The 24,159-nt window shown below is 40.1% G+C and overlaps 1 protein-coding gene across 6 annotated transcripts in view; it reads right to left on the reverse strand.

Moving 5' to 3' along the window:
- LOC311578682 (uncharacterized protein) overlaps positions 1–24,159 on the reverse strand; it is a 240,209-nt gene that overhangs the window by 138,854 nt on the left and 77,196 nt on the right. Inside the window, exons 3-5 of one of the 6 annotated variants that reach the window (XM_084748707.1) lie at positions 24,014–24,120; positions 16,236–16,275; positions 5,801–6,112 (exon numbers count right to left, since the gene is read on the reverse strand). In XM_084748707.1, the coding sequence (XP_084604833.1) occupies positions 16,238–16,275; positions 24,014–24,120 (145 nt within the window). In that variant the 3' untranslated portion in view covers positions 5,801–6,112; positions 16,236–16,237. Of the gene's footprint in view, positions 1–5,800; positions 6,113–7,941; positions 8,853–15,348; positions 16,276–20,448; positions 20,486–24,013; positions 24,121–24,159 lie in introns of those variants that run through there. The other 5 variants (XM_084748706.1, XM_084748708.1, XM_084748705.1 and 2 more) reach the window with 5 other exon arrangements.

A 24,159-nucleotide genomic window follows, 5' to 3' on the forward strand; every position in this document is an offset into this window, starting at 1 on the left:
TCAGTAAATACTTGATTTGTATACCTATTTTATATGCCAATATATCTTGGGTCATGTAAAAAAATGTCTTTAATGGAAATGGTTTGTGAGCTGAAAGAGTTCAAGAAGCTGTGATCTGATCACTCTTCACTATACTTGAGGACCACATAGTAGCAGCATCCTCCAAAAAGATGTTCCATGCTCAGTTCTCACATAAGGCTGGAGTACAGACTCCTTGTCTCTGCTCCTATATTTGTTTGAACTCATTATTTTATTGCCAATTTCTCTCTACACCATAAGATGCAATTAGTGCCTATGAACAGTTCTTTTCAGTTCCTTTTTTAGGAAAGAAGAAAGGAAGGAAATGGGGAAGGGAAGAAGACACCGAAGGGAGGGGGGAAGGAAGGAAAGAAGGAAAAGAGGATTTAAATAGAATGTATAATATCATTTTGTAACCCACAGATATATAAAGGGAATTAGAAGAAAAAAAATCATGAGCAAAGTCATGAAATCAGAACTTAAAGAAATAAAGAAAAATATAAGGAAGAAGATATATGAAAAGGAATCAGACTATGCATAGTCTTTGGTTAAGTGCTTCAGTCTCCACAAGTCCCTCTGGGCCCTGGTTAGTTGGATCGGTTGGTCTTTTTGACCTGCCACCTCCAGGTGCTTCTATCCACCCTAACACACACACACACACACACACACACACACACACACACACACACACACACACTTTTTCATAATACTCACTATGCTTTGCCCAATGTTTGGCTGTGAGTCTCAGCATCTGTTTGGATCAGCTGCTGGATGGAGCCTCTCAGAGGACAGCTATGCTAGGTTCCCGTCTGTGAGCATAACAGAGTACCATTAAGAGTGTCAGGGCTTGGCTTTCCCCCATGGGGTGGGTCAGTTGGGCCAGGCTGTTTGGAGACTCCCTCAATCTCTGCTCAGAACAAGAGGGGAATTTCGGTCAAGTAGTCAAGAACCAGAATACCAAATCTTGAAGTCACTGATAAAATGAAACTTGAATAAGGTTCAGCAGTAGAAATTGTACGGCCATTAAAAAGCATCATTATGATAGTAGATCCCAGATTGTGCCACGGCACACACCTGCAGTCCTACTTTAAAGACTAAAGATCTCTTGAGTCCACGGATCAACAGCCAATCTGGGCAACATAGCAAGACCCCATCTCCCAGAAAGGAAAAAAAAATTACATCTATAGATACAATGCATTAGACAAAAAGAAAGTCTAGGGGGAACAGATAGAAGTATGTTGCATTTTCTACACTAAGACACAATGAGGAATTGAATTGGGAACTTTCATTTGGTGATGTAGAAAAGAAATAGTATAAAGAAACTGTGTTACATATACACTATGGAATACTACTCAGCTATTAAGAACAAGGAATTCCTGAAATTTGTGGATAAATGGATTGAGCTAGAAATGATCATAATGAGTGAGTTAACCCAGTAGCAGAAAGAGTCAAATGGTATATACTCATTTATATCTGCATATTAGCCCAAGGGGCATGTCCCAAGAAAGCCTTCACTTACCAGGAAACTGGGACAGAGGGGAGGACATCCTATTGGGACTCTAGATGAGAGAAGCATGGGAGAATAGCAAAGTAGAAGGATCCAGAGGGTCCTAGAAACCTACAAGTAGAACATTATGATAGGCAGATTTGGGCCCAGGGGTCTTGTTCAAACTAAGGCACCAGCCAAGGACAATACAGGCGGTAAACCTTAAACCCCTACCCAGATCTAGCCAATGGTCAGAACATTCTCCACAGCTGAGTGGAAAGTGGGGTCTGACTTTCACACGTACTCTGGTGCCTCACCTTTGACCACATCCCCTAGAGGGGGAGACCTGGTGGCACTCAGAGGAAGGACAGCAGGTTACCAAGAAGAGACTTGATACCCTATGAGCATATACAGGGGGAGGTAATCCCCCTCAGGAACTGTCATAGGGGAGGGGAATAAGGGGAAAATGGGAGGGAGGGAAGAATGGGAGGATACAAGGGATGGGATAACCATTGAGATGTAACAAGAACAAATTAATAAAAAAAATTGTAAAAAAAAAGATTCATAATACAAGTAAAAAAAAAAGAAGAAGAAGAAGAGACTTGATACCCTATGAGCACATACAGGGGGAAGAAATGCCCCTCAGTCACAGTCATAGGGGAGGGGAATAAGGGAAAAATGAGAGGGAAGGAAGAATGGGAGGATACAAGGGATGGGATAGCCATTGAGATGTAACAAGAATAAATTAATTTTAAAAAAAGAAAGAAATAGTCTTACCAGAAATTTCTGGAGAAAGACTTGTCAGGGATCAATAGCGAGTTAGCAGTAGGAATCCTGGGTGACTTTAAGAATGGTGGCTGTGCTGATGGCCAGTGAAATTTGCAGATGGTGCAGGCTTAAAAACATAGGCAATGAACGTAAATGGAGATATGCTCATCTTGAAGGCTCATCAGGAGAAGTATTTGGATATACTCAGAGCTATAACCCAGGATAGTGACTCTGGCTTCAGAGGTAGACTAAGGGCTTGTTTGTATAGTCAAGGGGTTGAGAAACAAATGTGGCTATCTGTATGAAGAACCGGTAAGGTCATGCTATATCCTACACTACATTTTATCACAGTATCTGGTACAAAGTCCTCACATGGGGACTTAGTCCTCCCCACTTCCTTTTGTGTACATACAACTAGACTCACCTTCGTGCTCCATTCTGTGAACTGTATTGCTGATATCTGAAGGATTCTTTGTACAGTACTTGTATTGGTTTGTAGCCATATGACTTTGAGGAATCTGGTTTATAAATGGTATATGTGGGCCGGGAAATATGGTCTAGTTGCTAAGAGCAGTTGCTTTTCCTGCAGAGAACCTGGATTCATTCTTCAACCCCACATGGAGGTTCACAACCATCTGTAAGTCCAATCCATCAACTTTGTGGCTTCCATGTGCACTGTACAAGCAGTACATACCTACAGGCAAAACACTCAAACAAGAATAAGAATATTTTTAATAATATAAAGGGATTCTAAACTACCTGAAACTTGCCATATGGGACAACCAGTTCTTGTTTTCCCTCTCCTCTTCCTGTCTCTTTCTTTGCCTGTTGATGTTTCTATCTCTGTAGGTCTCTCTGTCTCTCTGTCTGTCTGTCTGTCTGTCTCTCTCTCTCTCTCTTCTCTCTCTCTCTCTCTCTCTCTCTCTCTCTCTCTCTCTCTCTCTCTCTCTCTCACACACACACACAGAGAGAGAGAGAGAGAGAGAGAGAGAGAGAGAGAGAGAGAGAGTATTCTTAAAGCCAAGACTATTTTACTTAAGAAGAATCTACTATAATTTCAAATGCATGAGAGTCTATTGTACATAAAACAATCTGTATTTTCTCCACACCTAGTAGGTGCTAGTCACACATTTAGAAGTTAATGCATATTTACTGAGCGGCTATGGTCCATTACTATACTTGCAATTCTGTGTAAAGCAAAAGAACTTCTGTTTCTAAATTTCCAAAACCAGAGGATATGAAATCCAAGATGAAAAAGCACTGTAAAGAATCATGTCACCAATTATTAATTGAAAACCCCTCAGTAAAACATGCCTACCTTGTGGGTTTTAAATAATAAATTTTAAACCTGAATGGAAGGAACCTTCAGCACTTGTGAGAATGGTGGCTGAAGCACATTTTCTGTCGGGGCTACAGTGCATTCTTAGAAGTTTGGGCTGCAGGACTTATCAGCTGCTACACATCTCTCCAAGTCTCGGTGTTGTTAATCAAGATAGATGGCACAGCAGTTAATGCTGCTGTTAGTAAGACTGTGGCAAAGATTAGAAGGTTATCGCACAGATATAAGCAGGAGTCCCGGGATTCCTATCTAACATATGAAATTAACAACTAATGGGTATCTCTCTTTGATGGTTGATTTGATGGAGTGCGTGTGGGTAAAAGTCAACAAGTGAACAACTTGATTGTCTGCTGAATTAATAGAACGGAAGGGCTTTAAACGGTTCTGAAAGCTAATTTGATTCAGAAGCCTCGGTGAGGTTCCAGCTCTTTTGTGAGGCTGGTGAATAAAATGCTGGCAATTCATTCCGAGTGAAAACAAGAGCATTAGCCACTTCCATTCTTGGAATAAAAACAATCATATGTAAAAATGGTCTTTTCAAGGAGGCAGCACAAAACTTATGAGTATGTTTATATTATCCTCCAAATAAACACTGGAAATTAAAATAAAGAGAACCTGCTCTTTGGATTGGCCTTGAATTCAGTCATTTCTATTTTCATCTCTCCCTTACGTTTTCCTTGACAGACAATTCATTTATTTGTATTTACTTCCCTAACATTTTTTTTCCTTTTCTAGGCCCACTTAAATTTCAATTGCTGGTAGAACTTGCATGCTTGAACCCCTGGTAGCAGTTTTTAGATTCTGATATGGTATTAAAAACACAGAACAGGGGAGGCACACTATTTGCAAAGGTTCACCTCAAGTGACCATTAAGCTCCAAACACCCCAGTTTCCCCTTTACCTCAAGCTACTTGTGCTTTGAGGAACCAGCATATTTTTGTCCTGATATGCTTCTCACTTGACCTTCTGGACAGAGCTCTTGTATCCCCAGACACCAGATGAAAATGCTCATCCCGGGCATAGCTTTTCCCAGCTGCCACTTTTCCATCATCCCCTGGCCTAAGCTGACACAGCAGCCTCTGTGTGCTACCAGTGTGTCCCACCACCACCCATACTCAGTTAAGCAGGCTGAGAGGCTCTCTGACTTGCTCCCCTTCTGGATTTTAAATGATAAAAGCAATAGCTATGCAAGTGTCACTTACTGCGCCTAACAAAGGGCCTGGTACAGACATCCCCAGTAAGCACTGTTGATCAAAAGACAGTTGAGAACAAGGAAGAAGCATCATAGCAAACCAAATCCCGCTCAAAAGTGAATCTCTGCTAAATGTGTGGTAAAGGATACACCCAGTTTGACTCTGTCTTCCACATTAGGCTCCCAGCATCTTCAGGAAGTCTTCCTCAAGAGAACTACCTCCTTGCTTAGGTCATGGTTGGGCCGCCATGTTGGTGAGGCTTTACACTTACAGTTTCTGATGTTACTAAAACATATAAAGTAACATCTAAGTAGCATTATACAGACTCAATAGATTATATTTGGGCACATGTTTGTATATACAAATACATACTTGATAAAAAAAAAAAAAAGAAGCCATGAATTTGAAGGAGAGCAGGGAGAGGTATGTGGGAGGGTTTGGAGCGAAGAAAGAGAAGGGAGAAATGTTGTGATTAAAATACAGTCTCAAAAATAAGCAAATAGAAGTTAATAAAAATATATTTATATAATAAACAGAAGGACAGAAAGAGAGAGAGAGAGAGAAAGACAAAGACAGACAGAGACAGAGAAACAGAGACAGACAGAAAAAGATCGAGAGACAGAGAGAGATGCTGCATGGGCCTGTATATCTGAGAATTACCTTTTTTACTTCTGAAAACTTCCAGCTTCATTTCTATTTTTCTCATGAAAAACCTATCATCCAGCTTGTCCATACGCTTTTAATTAGCTAAGCCTTATTTCTTAGTAAATTTAAAAAAAATTTAAATCATAATCTCTAAAATTTAGTATCAATTTAAATTCTAGTTAAAACAATACAGGAAGGTGATGTCAAATGATAAACGCAGAATTCCTAATGGTTTGCATGTTCTGAACCATGTAGAGTTGTTGCCAATATCAATCTGTTAATAATAAAAAGGTGAGGGAGAAAGACACCCAAATGTCAATCATGATATCTTCTAATCGCACATCTCTGCCCTGCCTTCTTCCCTCTGTGTTTCTGTATTTTTCGAGTTCTTAAAAATAATAATTTGGGAGGTGAAATTGTGGCTCAGGGAGCCTAACATGCTTGAAGCTTCGGTTCTCACCCCCAAAACCACACACATGCAAAACAAGATAACTGTCATATAATAGTTCTATAAACAGAGCGATGTTACTTGATTTTCTGAATAGTCCTTGGCATGTAGTACATACGAAAAATACCCCTGTTCTTCACAATGCATGTTCTCGGATCACAGAGGTCCTGATCATTTCCTTTTTGCATAAAAGAAGCATGAGTCTTGGCAGCAGCCTGTAAGGGTGAATGAAGAGTTTGCATTTTTCATTTCCTAATTCGATGATCTTGAAGTATTTAAATGATGCCAGTTGCCTCCTGTGAAGAAGGAAAAAAAAAAAAAGAAGACAATTCCACCCACTCCAACTCAAACAGAACTTGTGTATTTCCCCACGAGTGCAGGCATTGGTTCCTTCCTAGTCTGTGATGGTCTGGGAAGGGATCTTGGGTTCTGGAGGCGAGGAAGGGATAAGTCCTAGTCTTGGGCAGAAACAACTACTGCTGCCTAAGTGGGAAGGAGCAGTGAGTTGGTTTGAACAAGTAGACATGGAATTTCAAGTGACGCCACAGAAACATCTTCAGCACAGCAGTTTCCACAGAGTGGTTCCATATGCCTCCCCCACGCCCTTTTTTTTTAAAAATCATCCTGTAAATTCTTCAACTAAAGATTCTCTAATCATAGAAATTCCAATAAACCTCTGGGGAAGATGCGCTCTGAATCTCTGATTATATGTGCAATGAGATAAACGATGTTGCTATTATACAGCATTGCTGTTCTACGACTTTTCTCTCCTTTTAGAGACGTTCATGAGTTGCCTATTGGAGTCACATGATCCACCACACATGATCCACTAGTGAGGAAGTCAGAAGTTAGTGACTGGCCCAAAAACCACACTGTCACGACACACTCAAAGAAGGCTGTAACTCAGACTGCATGATCATGGTTGACAGTCTGTCTTTCAAATACAGTAAAGACTTGTCAGACAAGAAAGTGATTTAGGAACACCTCCTAGACTCACAGAATTATAAACCTCTTGTCTGATGAGAGGTTTTCACAAACCTTTATCAAATCCTACAATCACTGAGCAAAATCAGAACTAAGACAAAACTCTAGCTAAACACACAAATCATACAAAGAAGTCATGTAAAAGTCAGACATGAAAACCCAAGGTGTGAATTTGTGTAACTCTCAGCATAAAATATGGTCTTTTATTATAAGCAGCACATGTGTAAAATCAGAAATCCACACATAGTTCAACTATTCTAAAGAATGTGCTACTCAAAGACTCCTCCCCTAAATCTTTCTGTAAGTGAAGAATCTTCTTTTGGCAAAGCAAATTCCCAGGATTTATGGCATGAAGATTTTCAAAATACTCAACTCAGATACAGTAAGATAAAGCCAATTTTCATTTTTTTTCCAGTCAAAGATACTAGAATGGAATGTCACAGGGCACAATTAGTATGGACTATTGGCTAGTGTATGAATTTTTCATGTTTCATATAAGATGTTTATTACAAAATGCATGATTATAACTTAAGTCTAAATCTCACTGTCATTATTAGCACCCAGCCTCACCTAGCTTAACTTCACCAAAAAGAAAAAAATTGAAATCTACAATATCAGTGTCACGAAAGAACACTCAGGGCAAGAGAACGGTAGTGCTCCGGAAGAGGACCTGACTCTCGGAACTAAGACGTTAAGTCATCACTTTCCAGGCTGCCAAGATGGTTCAGTTGGTAAATGGTGCTTGGGCCACGGTTGGTAACTTGAGCTTGTGCTACAGAACCCACATGATGAAGGGAGTGACCAACTCCCACCCTCTCAGACCCACCTGGGGGTGGTTTGGATGATAATGGCCCCTATAGGCTCATGTGTTTGAATACTTGGTCTGGCCTCGGATTCACTCCAAAGGACACATATGGTGGAAATAGAAACTATTCCTGAAAGTTGTCCTCCGCCTCCACACCACACACTACACACACACACACACACACACACACACACACACACCAAGTAAACAAAGGCTTAAGATAGAATGTAGAAGGGGAAATCATTTTCCCTGATTTTTCGGTCTTCTCCCTCATACAAAGGTTCCTTTTTACATTGTTGTAACTTAATAGGCACTGTGAAACAAAAACAAATATGTATCCAAGTTATTTATGAATGTATATGTGTTTGCATTCTTTGCAGAATACTTCAGCATACTATCATACTGTGTGTGGTGGTTTGAATATGAATGGGCCCTATAGACCCTTATGTTTGAATATTTGGTCTCCAGTTGCTGGACTTTCTTGGGAAGGATTGGGAGGCATAGGCTGTGTGTCCCTGGGGTGGGCTTTGAGGTTACAAAATCTGAGAAACTCACAGTTAGCTGTCTCTGCCTCACACTGGTGTGTCAGATGTGAGCTCTCAGCTACTACCCTGGCACCATGCCTGCCTAGCTGTTGTCATGCCCCCTACTATGATGATCATGGCTCCACCCCTCTGAAGCCATGAACCTAATAAATGTTTTCTTTTATAACTTGCCTTGGTCATGGTATCTTATCATGACAATAGAAAAGGAACTGTACTTTTATACTATGTTAATTTCCTAATAGTAAGGGAGAAATCCCTAAAACAGAGCCCAATAAATCTTATTCAAAATGGTAATGGTGTTATTATTCTCACTGTCATTACAGTGACTGTGAAGAGCACTAGGACCATAAGAGGCAGCATTTCCCTGGAATCCGAGCCCACAGAAGACAGAGGCAGGAAGACCACAACCTCAAGGTCCACCTGATTTGAACGAGACCCTATCTCACAAACAATAGAAAAGCAGAACAGGGAAAAAGGAAAGGGGGTTCTCAGTTGTGACTTCCTTCTCTTCCACGGAGCTGGGCGTAGTCCATCTTTTCCTTGTCCATCTTCTTTTCTTTTTCTTCTCATATAAGACAAGGATGTTTTCCCAAATGTCTCCATCAGTGGTGAAAAGAAGATCTCCAAATTCCTGGAGGACATAAAAGGAAAATGATCATTTCTCATGTTAAATAGTAAGAACAATAGTAATCTCCCTCATTGGAGACTGTTCTGAGAATTAATTATTAAGTTTCATTCATAAAACCATTGGAAACACACAACTCTCATAGGAAACTCTTGAATGACATTGGTTCTCTGTAACTGTTACTCATGAGTAGATGCTCCTAGCTTTTTTTGAAAAATAACTTTGTTCCTGGGCTGCAATTACTTTGGAGTGTGATCTACTCATGATAATAACTCATAACAACTGATTATTGTTTCAGTCACCGCTTCAGTACCTCATTTCTTACTCATGCGGTGAAGAAGAACATCTGGATTCTGATGTCTCAGTTTCCTGAGTTCAAAACTGTGATATTGGGCAATCTTAGCTCTCTGATGACAAAGGTTAACTATTCTATGAGCATGGCTCAGACTTACGCCCCAGCCTGACAAACCATCGGTATTGTACCACTAACTAGCCACCATCGGGTGCCCTGTGCAAGCACTGTTCTAGGCATTTTGCAGCATGAGCTCCTCTCTAACTCTTTCAGCTACATCACCACACAAAGAGGAACCAAGAAGACTAGAGGAACTAAACAACTCTCTCAAAGCACAAAGTGTTATAGCTCAAGCACGAAGAAGTGTCCTCCAAAAGCTACAAGTGTTTGAACAGATGGCCCAGCTCTGGGAAGCTGCGTGGCCTTTCGAAACTGACACCGAGCTGGAGGAGATGGGTTGTGACATTATGACCTTAAATCACCTAAGGTTCTGGCAAGTCTCACTTCTCCCACATTCAAGAAACCATTCCGCCATTACACTGCTTTATCCAGGTATTTTACCACAGTGAGGAAAGGAGTAGCTAAAATAATATGGAGGTGATAGGCTCACAGTCCAGAGGGTTCCCCTGCTAACTTGCTACCAAGGGCAAAGCCCAGGGAACAAGTGTGACTTCTCTGTGGTTCTCAGAATGTTCTTGAAGCACGAACAATAAGAATGGCAACCCAAATATATCTGTCAGTGGGTTCTTTGCCCACTGTTGTCTCTGGATGTTGGCTCCCAAAATAAAATAAGAAGTCGCTTGTGGGATTTGCATCTCAGGGAGGATACTGAGTGTGAGGACTTCTCAAGACAGTTGATGATGTTGAGGTGAGCAGTGTTACCCACCACCCCACCCAACAGATGCTACCATGGATAGGGAAGTAAATCTTACAGTGTGACATCTGGGGTGACACAGAAATAGCAACAAAAAGCCAAACACGCATCATCTCTGTTCCCAAATAACAGCTTACATGCTTCCTCTGGGATTGTTATTTGTAGGATTTCAAGAGCTAATGGAGCGAAGGACGTGTTCAGTGTATATGAGACTCGGGGGCCAATCCCTAGCACCAACCAACAAACAACAAAAAATTCAAGTGTAATTTCTATTCACACATTTACGTTTGATAGTTTTTATAATAGTGTTCTAATTCGGTGCTGACCCCGAATTTCTCATTGGGCTAAATACTTTGCATTCAGTTGTTTGTTTGTTTGTTTGTTTGTTAATTATTGATATTCTTCAACTTCTCAGTGAAGAATGTATCCCTGTTCCTCCTTAGCAGTAAGGAACGGAGGTACACAGGCTTGGTGACGTGCTCGTGTCATTTCGGCACTGGAGAGAAGAAAGCTGGATTATGAGTTGGAGTCTATCCTGGGCTACATAGAGAGGCCCCCGTCTCAAAATGTAAAAAGCAAGAGACATGTAAAACTCTGAGTCCTTCTACAACTCAAGGAACTTGACCTGAGTAAGGGCAGTGAAGGAACGAAGAAATGGCAGACACCTACACAAGAAAGCTGAGTTGTGTGGACTGGCCTCCCAGATGGAGAAGCAACAGCAGAGTGTATTTATTATAAGGAGTTGAACAGAGGCAAGGCTATTGCATACACTTGAACAAAGAGGCAGGGTTATCGAAAACAGCTAAACAAGCAAGACTTTATGGAGTCAGGTTTAGCTAACCTTGGTAAGAACGGTCTCTGTAGGGGATTAATGTCTTCAGGCTACAGCTATCTGGAAGGAGAAAGCAATGGTGGACATTTTCTGTGCACCATCAACATCTACACATGGGCGCTGCCATTCCCGAGAGCCTTATTCTGGGCGGGGTGGGGGAGGCGTTTCCCATAGATCTGAGCCTATGATCCTTGACAAGACTGTGGCAATGCTCCCCACAGTAGGAACCTTCCTTAAATTCACATATTGAATAAATGGATTCAGTTCCAGGCACTCCAACCACTAGACTTCAAAGAAAACTATTACATACACTTTTTATTAGCACTTATCAGTGACATCGTCGCAATGGGAGCTCTGAACAAGGTGTTTTCCTTCCTTCCGGCTGAAGGGCCACTGAGAACATAGAAAGTCCTCTGTAAAGAGAAACAACTGCCACACATTTCCGGCAGGCTGGAGCCCCAGTTGGAAGGCACTGCTTGGCATTCTAGTTCTGAAAGGCCAAGTTTCACAAAGTAAAACCTCCACTTTGTGTGTATGTGTGGAAGTGATTAGTCATTTAATACTGGAAGCCCTACCTGGAACACATTTCTTAATACATTTTTTTCCCATGCATGATGTCTTTCCACAATTTATTGCCACATTTTATTAAACTCTTGTTACCTAGCGTGTAATTGGAATCATCACTGATACATGAAACACGAGTATACAAATCTGAAACAGAGTGGAGGCAGGTCAAAAAAGTCACAGCAAAGCTAATTTTGAAAGTGGAGGGAAGACAGAGGCTGTAGTGTAATGAATTGCTGTCTCCTTCCAGCCCAGGGCACCATCTCCCAGAAAGAAAATCATCTCATTCCCGACACCCACATAAACCTGATTCTCTGGGAGTGAGAAACGGGGAGCTAAAACACTAAAAAACTAACAAAGAGAAATAGGAGGCTTGCCACAATACATGCCTTTCCCTGCCTGGACTCTTCTGAAACAGAAACTCTACCAGAGGAAAAGCACAAAGAGTAACTTTAGGCTTCATTTTCTGTGGCCATTCCGATGAGGAGGCAGCCAGTTTGGGTTTTTCTTCACTGGTTCTGGACAAGTTTGGACTTTTGGCCTTAAAATATTAACCATCTGTTGTCCCCAGCCCTTTCCTAGGTGCTAAGTGCACCGCTTGGCACAGCAGAGAAACAAACTGTTTTATGAATTAAATGATAGATAAATAGTAAATCTAAAAGTGAGTTTTTAAAAAAAATTTACTAAATAAACATTGTGGACCTTGTTATGAATCTTTCATAGAGAATTATGTCCTGGGCTATTTCTGTGAAGGGAAAAAAACCTGTCTCTTCTCCAGTTTCAGGCTTTTAGAATATTTTTTTCCCTGAATTCGCTGTCTCTTCTTTCATCTCCAGATTACAGCCTTATTTTCACCCCAGTGCATTACAGCTATTTCCAGGGACATTCAGAGGCCATCCTAGAACTGTCATGGTGATGACACTGTCACATGTGCACAGAAAACATGGCACTTATTTTACTGAAAGATGGGCAAAGATCAGCAAGAAAAGAAATGAGACAAAAGAAACGAAGGATTTTCTCACAGTCTTGACTGCCGTCAGGTACAAGCATTCGTATTTCTAATTACCATGTTTATTACCACCATCAAGACCATAATATTAGTTATTATCCATCGCTTAAGCATGGCTGGCTCAGCTATTATAACTCTTATTACTATCATCTAGGTATATACAAAGATATATCATCAAATTTCAGTCTTATCAAGGTTTTTTCCCTAGATCTATCTATGCTTTTAATTTTATCTACTTTATTTTATTTTTTACATATTCATTTATATTATTACACATATATACAATAAATTACCTACAGCAAGAAGAACCACGAAACAATCGGGAATTATATAAATGTTACATTCACAGTGTTTTGGCTGTTTGTATTTGGCAACCTTGAAAAGAACATCTTCCCTATTATCAAGGTTTTATGGTATCTAAAACATAGAATCCAAAATGAACAGGTTTATAGAAGAAAATACACAAAATGTGAAATTAGCAAATAAAAATATCCAAAATACAATTTGTTTTCATCTACAAGTAATAATCATTATTGTTTTAGTCTATACTATTAAAACTATAATAATCAAGGACAAGCTAAGGAAAAGAATCAGCGAGCAAATTCTCCCTGGTGGGCTCTATGCATAGTCCGTAGCAGAGAACCTGAGAACGAGAGCCAGCCTGCTCGAGAAACATACTCTACAATATTGAAGGGTGAGTGTATGCCGAAAATGGTCATGGAAAGACAAAGACAGAATCCCAGGAATCACTCAACATGAAGGTCACGGCTCTCTTCATGGAAATGGTACTTGGGTTCAGACATAGGCCTTAGGAAAAGAACATTCTGAACAAAGTGTGTGTGTGTGTGTGTGTGTGTGTGTGTGTGTGTGTGTGTGTGTGTGTCTACCTAACAGATGCACTGAGGTGGAATGACGTAGGGGCATTTGAGGAGCAAGAAGATCATTGTTTCTGAAATGTGCTGAATCAGGGTTGTGAGAAAGACAAAGGTGGAAAGTTCAGGAGAAGGGGGTCAAAGGGAGCTTTCGGTGATAAGGGTTCAATTCTGGAGGCAACAGGAAGCTGGTGGGGAGTTTTAAGCAGAATCCTGGTCTGACTGACCAGCATAAGAACCCACCCTGAGCTCTTAAAGGGGAGGAAACGGAGTGGGGCTGGTAAGAATCCTAGCACAGTTGTACAGGCAAGAAATGCTACCAGTTCTGAGTCCAGTCCCTCCCATGTGGATGGTGTGTGATTAGTAACAAGGTACGTTAGAAAACAGGTAGAACCAGTTGGCAAATCAGACATGGGAAGGAGGAAGGAAAAGCAATCGATTCTCAACTAACTCCTGCTAACAAGTCACATCCATTAGCCATCACTCTCTCATCTATTATAATTAGCATGATAATTTTCTACTGCCTTACTGACGGGAAATATGTACTCTGTATCAGAAGTGTCCCATATGCTATCTCAATTAACCGACACTAATTAAGCTCCCTCCTAGGACAAATATATGCTATTAACACTCTCTTTTTATAAGCAGGGAAATAGAATTCAAGACCAAGTGCCTTGTTCAAATCCACGTAGCTAGCAAATGATTGAACTAGAAAACAAATCAAAGCCAGGTTTGTGTCAATCCAGGCACTACTGAAGCACCCCAGAAGTATGTGGCAAACTCTTACACATTGATTCAACCAAAGCTGTGCACATTTGCTTTGTTTTAGATTGTCCATCCTACTAATACTAATAATCGACAATCATTGACCATACACTTCAGGCTACGGTGGGTATTTTCTTAAAAATACATTAATGCCTCCACATGCATGCGATGGTGGGCGAGCATACAAACACATACATTCACACACACAACCAAATACACACACACACACACACACACACACACACACACACACACACACACACCTGCATGGATAGATAAATAAAGAAAATAAGTAAATGTCGTAATTACTTCTTATATCTGGTAATATGCACTTACTTGAGTTACGTTAATTATTTTTAAATTCTGTGCTTATGTTTATATTAATGTGTTTGTGATAATTCTCAGAGTCAGCTCATATACTATTCTTGTGTTTCATGTGCCAATTAATTTCCCATTTTGTAAAAAAAAAAATTTAAGAAAACTTTCAGCAAAGAATATGTGAAATATGTCTGAGTGCATATAAATCTGATTGTGTCTTTTTGATCACTTCACATCACACCAACAATGTAAAGATAAAAATTCTTTAAGCTTCAAACACTGCCCGTAAAATTTATATAAATGTCATGTCATCAGGACTATGAATTTAGTGGTTTAGAGGAAGCCATACACAGCCTGATTTTTTTTTTTTAATTCAGAAGGTAATTTTTTCTAGCCTGGATTCTTACAAGATTTTTTTAAAAATATATTTTATCAATTTATTCATATTACATCTCAATTGTTATCCCCTCCCTTGTATCCTCCCATTCCTCCCTCCTTCCCATTTTCCCCTTACTCCCCTCCCCTATGACTATGAACGAGGGGGACTTCCTCCCCCTGTATATATTGCAAGACTTTTTTCATGTTACATCTTTAAACCTTTTTATAGAACTTGGCTAAAAGTTAATCTTTGCTAATTTCGCCCAAGTATAAAGAATTCTCATGTCCCATGCACTTCAATGTGTCCCCTCACGGCTGGGTCATCTGTCATTTGTGGGTCTTGCTTCTGTTGCGCTGATTTGGAACTCACAATTAAGATTATGAACTGTTTCAGCCTAAATTCCTATCCCTTGTCCCCACCCCAGGAACAACACTTTCTAGTGATAGCTACATATCTTTAAGTTCTTTTTATCTTCTAGGAAATGTCTTAGTATTTTCTCCAGAACATTCTTTGCTTACACATGCTACATGCACATGCCATCTCTTTTATTACATGTGGGTTTACTTGAGAGCTTGCTTTATTGCGTGTAGCATCTTATCTTAGAACTACTTTTCATAGCTTTCATATGTAACATGTACTTGTTTATCCTAATAAGTAGTTTTGAAAACTATTTTTTCCTGTATGTCTTTCAAATTTCTACCTTTATAGTGTATTATTTCTTCCTTGTTTTTTTTTTTAAATCTAAAAGTAAACACAAAGCAACCAAATCTACTGTTTCCATAAGCTGAGTTGGTTGATTTTTCTCAGCCTCCATCGTTTTCTTCTTCTGAAATCCTACTGCATCGCGACAGTCTGTGTAAATCAGTGATGCCAGATAAACAGTTCTACAAGTCGGATATAATACATGCAAAGTGGGAGCAGTAGGAATTATTGAAAGAAGGTTCTTCTTACCTGGAAACCAAAATGAGGAGGTTTTATTCAGGAAGACCAGACCTCAGAACGTTTCAAAGTCAGCGTGGCATGGACGAGAAAGCAAGGATGGAACATGAAGGGTATACATACAAAAGTTAGGTGGGTTCTAAAGTATTACACTCACTCTTTGCTCTGCTTACAAATTTACCCGACAACCAACAACAACAACAACAAAAGTACTCCAAACTAATTCTACAAGGCACTCCATGTGAAAAACTGGTCCCATAACCAAACAAGTTTAGGAAACGTTACATTTCCTAACCCATCCCCTTTGGGTAGACCCGCAGTGAACATTAGCACTAAACACCTTGAGAAAAACCTATCGCAAAGACAGTTGCTACTCTCAGCTTGGAGTTTTCCGCAACTTGTCTTTAGTATCTATTCATATCGTACGGCAGCGCTGGGGAAGGATGCTGGAGAGTGTTGCTGCGTTTGATGAGGAGTTAGTGAAGGCTCTGGCTAGAGATGAAACACAGTGAGATTTACATTCGTGATGACTTACTTTCATGGTGATGCTGTGGGATAGGCCAGTGGAGGCAAAACTAGAAAACAGAACATCAGCCGGTTACCGCCCAATAGGAAGCAGAAACGTATCCACGAAAATAGAACAACTTATAATGTACTACTATCGCTGTGGAACCTCAGAAAGTGTGGGGGGAGGCGGGGCAAGCTGCATTTGAGGTTGAGGGGAAACAACAGAAGAGCCCTGCCTGCCTTCCTTGATATACGCACAGATAATATATAAAGCCCATTTGCAGGAGAACTGTGGCCAGATCTTCCACCTCCAATTTTGTCTCTTCAAATTTCTTCCAGCAAAGAACCTCAGAGCGCTCCTGGTTGTTTTTCACTCTTTAAATTGGATAAAGGGTAATTTTGTCCTTTGTGTTTCCTCTGCCATTTCCAACTACATTTATTCCTGAATTGTCCCATCCATTTTTTTTTCTTTAAGAGAGTTATCTTATTTTTTGTTCCTTAAGAGTGTGATGTTTTCTTTAAGGCAGAGAACAGTCCTGTGGCTAAATAGCCCAGGTCACAAAGCTGTCGAAGTCCGTTTTATTTTTCTAGTCAGCTCTGCAAAGCCTTTTCAATATTGTGCTGGCTCCAGTTGATTTGCCCTTACTCTTCATACTAAAAACTGGAATGTTTCCTACATAAAATTGATTTTCTTACCACTTCCCTCCAGCCATTCATTCAGAAAAAAACAATCAATATGCCCTAATAAAGGGTTAAGCAGAGCCACTGATCCATTGCTGTCTTATTAATTCCATTTCATTATTTTTATAAATTCAAGGTTCCTTTTGTCCGTTGCTGCCTAATAGTAACCAAACCCCCTAACAAAATATACTAGGAACTGTAAGGAAATGAACTGGGTAATTTCATTTTAGGCAAAGTTATTATCATAATGCTTTTATACTAGGAATTGTACAGATTGTCCCAAGTGTCCTTACCAGAATTTTGAACAGAAATTCTTTGAAATTCATTGAAGGATTAAAGATTATGATTGACAACACGAGTATCCCTATATTATTTTTTATGCCCTTTACATAAAATACACATTAAGTTTAACTTTAAAAAGAAAGAAAGAAAGAAAGAAAGAAAGTGGGGGACCTTGATCAGCCCCTTTCTTTAATTGTATATTGTCTCTCATTCTAAATGAAAATGATTCTACTACCTGTCTCATCCATCTGTGCTGGAAGTAGATGTTGTTTTTAAATTGGAAAGCCAGGGGAACACCCATTTTGAAATGACAACGCTAGTGTGAGGAGCCAACGGAGGTGGCTAGCAAGCTGCTCAGCTGTCTTGGGAAAGGACACATGAGAAGGGACAAAAGATACAACGGTACTAAGGTAGCAAACCTGAAGGAGAGCCAGAGGAGGGCTGTGGGCAGAGCAGGGCTTGTGCAAGAGTGTGAAAGGAGATGAACTTCAAGAGGTAAGGGGAGCAGGACCGGAAGGCAACATTTTGATCAGAAGAGGAGATCTGGAAAAGATTTGTAGAGGCACTAACTGGCGTTTATTAAGTCATCCACACGCTTAAAGAATGGGGGTTAGGGATGTTCCTGGCAATTTATTTATTTCAGATTTCTTATCAATTTCCAGAGAGTCATGGAGTTGTGAAATTTTCAGAAATGGCTGTATGAAACCATGAAGATAATTTCAAGAAAAGTTGACAGTGGCCCTTACAAATTCTCTCTGTATTGGTGTTTACTCTGGACTTTTTGTGACAGGAATTCCAAGCTATATTGGCTCTAGACATTACAAGAAAAGAGTACAGTGGTGCTAAGTGTCAATACAGAACTCTGTGTATGTAATAGAGCCAGGCTTCTCGGTAGAGTGCTGCTCCAGGTTTGATGTTGAAAACAGTGCATAGACTTGCCAGAGGGAAAACACAGTAATAGCTACAAGGTTGCTGGAGTAACCCATGCAAGAGAAAACCAGGGTCCACACCACGAGAACTGGGGTGGGGCTCATGATAGTGCAGTTGTTAGAGGGAAGCAATGCTTCAGGGTTTTCTGGTATCTTAAAAAAAAAAAAAAGAGGGAACACAGAAAATGAGAATTCTAGAATGACTTGTGCACAAATGACATGAAGATTGAAAGGGTGGTTTCCCCTTTAGTGAGACTAAGGGATGGCAGGAAGAATCAGGAGGAGGGAGACAATCGAAGATGGAATAAATCCTGTGGGTTCTCAAAGTGAGTTTCATCAGCTTCACCAGGGACCACGGTAAAACACTGGCTGCTGTGAGGGGCATCACCCCGGGTTTCTAGTTCAGTAGTCTTGGGTGGTGACTGAGAACTCACATTTCTAGGAAGACTCCAGATGATCTTGATGCTCCAATCTGGGTACCACACTTTGAGGTGAGTTTTAAGGGCCCGATGAGCACAGGAGGTTTCCATAAGCTTCCTTTTTAATGTGTATATAGGGAGAAATCTGCTAAAACTTATTTTGTTGTTCTTTTGGTGAAATGGAAATGTAGCCACTGTAAAGTTACTCTTGAGTATTGAAAGACACGGGTACTTGCTGTGAGACCCTGGAGCTGTAAGTCAAAATAGACCATTCCTTGCGTTGCTTATGTCAGGCTATTTAGTCAAAGCAGCGAGACATGCAGCTAATAGAGATACCTATGCCACTAGCATTGACTCTAAATAAAAATTATTTTGGAAGATGCTAAAATTTCCCCTTTAGAGCTGATGAAATTCATTTTCAAAGAGGTGTCTCAGTTTACCTAGTAATGCTTTGACCATGATTTCACATGCAAGTTGGGCCATCTTCAATGTAGGGGTTTTTTTTCTTTTCATTGTTTCCCAAGGCACTTAACAATACAACCACCTGTCCTGCATATTAAGAATGCAGAAGCCAAGTGCAGTGGCAGGTGAATCTCTGTGAGTTTAAAGCCAGCCTGGTCTACAAAACAAGTCCAGGACACTAAAGACTACACAAAGAAACTCTGTAACAAAAAAACAAAAAACAAAACAAAAAAAAGAGAAAGAAAACAGTAACAACAAAGAATGTAGAATCTAAGGTCACTCTAAATTTAAAGTCATGGTTTCCAAGGAAGGGTTCCTGGAATCTGTGTCATTTAACAAAAAACACATATGTTCTTGGCTAAACATGTCAGAGTGCAGTGCAAGGCTTCCCTTCCAAGATAGATGAGCCCCAATGGGAGGATAGAAGCCGTAGAAGCATACAAATGTTACTCTAGCCTTGAAACAATAATTTTAAAAAGTAATTAATATGGAGCTTTAATTGTTCTAAAACTGTTATTTCTTTTCAACATCTTTTCAGTGATGGTAGAAATTTTATTATTTGAATAATAACTTTCTCAGTTTTATTTAAGCTATTTTTATATTTTTGTTACATTGCTATAGCATAAATGTTATGGCACCAGAGAAGCACACATCACAAATCCATCAGATGAGTTTAAATCTAAATAGCCTATTTATGTCAAGAAAAAAAAGGCAACAGAAGAAACTATAGCATCTCATGCAACTCGTGAAATTTCTATATAAACACTGGACAAATATTTTTACATTGCAGAAAAAAATAGCACGTGAGAACACTCTTCTGAGTGTTGGGGGACTAAACTGGTGGTCTAGATAGAGAAGCAAATGTCTTAATTCCAAATGTGTTCTCCTCTTCTCTGTAAAGGAGAAGAAATATGAGACTAGGCAAGTGAAAGAGAATCATAAGGAGATGCTGCAAAACTTTAAAGTTTCTGTTTTAAACAAGCAGCATCCCAGAAATAGGAGGGGACGAATGGGAAGAATGCCCAATCAGTGGTAACTGTTCCTAAGACAGATTTCTCATGTTTAAGACTGGAACATAGCACTTTAATTATAGTTCATGAGTGCATGTGTACAGTGGTTCAAAGTGTGTATATGCACAGTATATGTACATGTGTATATTGCAGTGTATATATGTGTGTCTGTAGTGTGTGCTTCTTATGTACGCATGTGTATGCTCATGCATTTGGATATCAGAGGCCAAAGCTGGATGTCCTCATCCACCACTTTCTATCTTAATTTTTGAAGTAATCACCCCTGAGCCTAATGCTCCCAGATTAACTAGACTGACTGGCCAGGAAGCTCTGAGGACCCACCTGCTTGTGCCCTACCCCAGGGCTGGGGTCGCAGATATATAGCATTGTGACCAGCTTTTTTGTGAGCACTGGAGACTCAAACTCAGGTCTTCATGATTGTAGGACAAGCATTTTACCGACAGAATCATTGTTCAAGCCCAAACATTTTGATTCCTGAATACAGAATAGAAAATAAGAGTGTGGACCATAGAGCAATCCACCAGGAAATCACGTGCTGATTGAAGCTCAAAATGTACCTATTAGTGGTAATTTAAATGAGTCGCTAGGACACAGGGTTGGTTTTCCACTGTGCTGCAGTAACAATTTTTTTAATCTCACAGGTGAAATTAATAATCTATAAAGTAATAAAAATATAATAAATAAAGCATATCCGCATGATGAAACTCGGTAAATTCCCCCATCAGGCTTAGTGAGAAGAGAAAGCACTGCCATTGAGTGAATTGATAATGATACCTAAATGACTTACTAGAACTGTGTTCATCAGCTTAGTCTACGATGCGGGGTGAAAATGCAGATCACACGCTCACTAGTTGGAAGAGAACATACAACTCAAAACAGTAAGAACTACACTGCTGCTGAAAACCAGACGTTAAAAACAAAAATGAACTAGTTAAAGTGGGCAGCTGAGGCTGAGAAATGTGAAATGTGACCTACCGTCCAGCTTCTTCCCATGGACAGAGAAGTATCTCTACAAGAAATAGAGCCTGTGGGCTGACAGGGTTAGCGGATTCATGATAAGAATTGGACCTTATGCTACATGGCCTGATAAGAAGTCTGGGCCACAGCTCCCTGTGGGTCAGTAGAGCATATGATCAGGAGGAAAAGCTCTGGGGCTCAGAGCTGAGGCATGCACATGTGGGCTGCCCGTAGCCTTGATGGCATGCATCTGTAATGGAACTTGGTCTTTGCCTGGGAGTATGTGCTGACACTAGAAAAGGAGACTGATAGCCTTCACCACGCCCACAAGTGGGTCTGCATGTCAGCCACCATGATCCTGAGCTGCAGTGCTGACCATCACCCTCAGTAAACTTCAGAACATGACTGTGACCAATCATCTACCTTCCTCGTCTTACAACATATTCCTAAATAGGAGACACATAGTTGAGGGAATTCTGGGAAATGTCCCTCCAATCATCTTAGCACATTTGCCACTACATGGCCACATCCTCATGCCCCATCCCCATCCTTGTTTGTTTGATTTTTGTTGTTGTTGCTTTGTTTTGTTACAGAGTTTCTCTGTGTAGCCTTAGCTGTCCTGGATTCGCTTTATAGACCAGGCTGGCCTCGAACTCATGGTGATCCACTTACCTCTGCCTCCCTAAGTGCTGGGGTTAAAGGCGTGTGCCACCATGCCCGTCTGACATCACTAGCCTTAAAACCTTTACATTCATACACATTGTTTTTAACTTTGTTATACCTCCCAAACAAAAAAGCAAAAACATGGGACAGTGGAAAGGATAGCTCAGCAGGAAGAACATGTACTACTTTAACACTTGCAGAGGACCCCACTCCTATTTCCAGCACCCACACTGGGTGGCTTAAAACTGTGTTTAACTCCACCTCTAGGGACTCAGATGCCCTCCTGCGGACACCGCAGATACCTACACTCCCACGCACATAGAGAACACCTATACAAAGAATTAAAATAAAGTACAATTTTAAAGGCAAACACTTGCTTCTAGCTAACATAATAGAGCTGTCCTTAATAAAAACGAAAATACGCAAACTTTCTCACTAAAAGATCAATAGCACAATTTTTCTTAGCCATCTTTGGATAGCTATTGGATAGTCCTTTTGTCTTCTGACTGAATGTCCCTTCAGATAGTCTATAAATTACTTAGATATAATTTGAATCAATATTAATACAATTTTGTTACATGGCAGAGGAGTAGAGGGGAGAAAAATAGTCAATAAATAATAGATTTGTCTCTGTAGGAGTAAATAATAAAAACCATATTAATGAATATGGATATTTCTAATTATATTCCAACTACAAAAAATTATGCTATATTCTAAATTGTAATAGTTATTTGAGGTATAATTATAATTCTTTGTTTATAAATCTATTTTCCTACTGGATTGAGGGCTTCTCCTTTGTGACAGATACTATATATTGTCCACTGCAGTATCCATAGCAACCAGCACGATGTCTGTCATGTGCTCAATAAATATCTGATGAGCCCTGGATATCTATAATTTTATCGTTAGTTAGGTATAACATTACTATGATGTTTCTCAATGAATAAAATTACTCCCGGCAGAGAGCTTTTACATATTTGACAATCAGCATAAGACAGACAACATGAGGACTAAAGACCACGACCATGGGTATCTGAGGACAAAAACATTGAGATGCTCATATCCTGTGATCTGGGTTCCCTGTGCATCAGCCTTCAAAAGCCATCTGTTTCCAAGAGACAATGAAGGAAAGAGAGAGAAGAAAGTAAAGGGAAAGAAAAAGTCCAAGCAAACAGTAGGAGTTGGTCCTTGTATCCAGGTTATCTTGCTGAGTGACATCGGAAACTTTGCCTAACTTCTCTGGCCTTCAGTTGCATCTACTCAGATGAGAAACAGAGGCAGAGGTGTCCTCTCATCTTTTCCCACTATGATGCTATCTATGACCCTCTGCACTCCTACTTTTCTCCTCCGCTGCTGGAGCCACCTTCACAGTGGGCCAGATCATTACAGGTCTGATCACCGGAGGTCACTAAGTCTTACTTGGCTTGGAGGAAATAATGCCTAGATTGAATCTATATCCATCCCCACATCCCACTACAGGTTAAAGTTTCATGACATCCGTAAATACTGAGAAATGAGAGGAGCTGCAATGTGGGACACACACACACACACACACACACACACACACACACACACACACACACACACACACACACACACGAGATAACTAAAACAGTTTAAATCTCTGAAGAGAAAAGCCAATTCTTGGGAAGTGCACCACTACAGACAGCTCTGGGCTCCCTGGAACAGGAGGATGGCAGAGGTATCGTCAATGATACGCCAGGTGATGAATGGCTTCTAAAATGGATCTAGGAAGAGCCACTAGCATACAGGCCGTGTGGCTTGTGAAGTTTATTTCTGAGCTGCTCAGAGATCACAACTTTTATGCCTCCCAAGAACCCACTTAAATCAGAATTATAATTCTCTTTAAAGATGAGGGGAGAGACTTAGCTGATTTTCTTAGTGCTGGGAATTTAATTTTTTTTTTACCAACCACTGCTATAGAAACACACACTTTTTCAGGCAACTTAAAATCCGTCAGGAGGAACAAACATGACAAGGGATTCTTTGGGGGATTTACTTCGTCCATGCACCCCAGCGTTTTCCTAGAAACAGTCTCCTAAGCCCCAGGCTTTCTTCTGTTGATCATCTGTTGATCTTCTGTTGGTCAGACTGTCACCTAAAACAGCTCTGGTCTCTAAATGTTATATACATATGTGGATGGTACAATTTCAAAATATAGCTTTATAATTTCATAGTATATGTATTTATAATATATATATATTAGATAGCTTTAGTTTTTGGAGTTGTCCCTTAAGTAAAAGATGTAACTGTCACCTTGTATAGTTTGTAAGAATAAATACATTACTGTGCTTGAGTATGCGATGATCTCTATTATCTATTTGAACTTAAAATTTTAAGGGCATAGAAGGCCCAACTCACTTTTAAGCCGTGTCAATCTTGAAATAACTAGACTTCCACTCCTTTGCTCACTTGGCATTACAGTGAAATTGAGCTGTGGTGGGGCTGTATCCGTATGGTTTCCATAACTGTAACAAAACACAAGATTACTTGAAAGACAGAAAGCT

Source organism: Acomys minous (assembly GCF_964271855.1).
Source record: "Acomys minous genome assembly, chromosome: 12".
In the NCBI taxonomy this organism is placed as follows: domain Eukaryota; kingdom Metazoa; phylum Chordata; class Mammalia; order Rodentia; family Muridae; genus Acomys; species Acomys minous.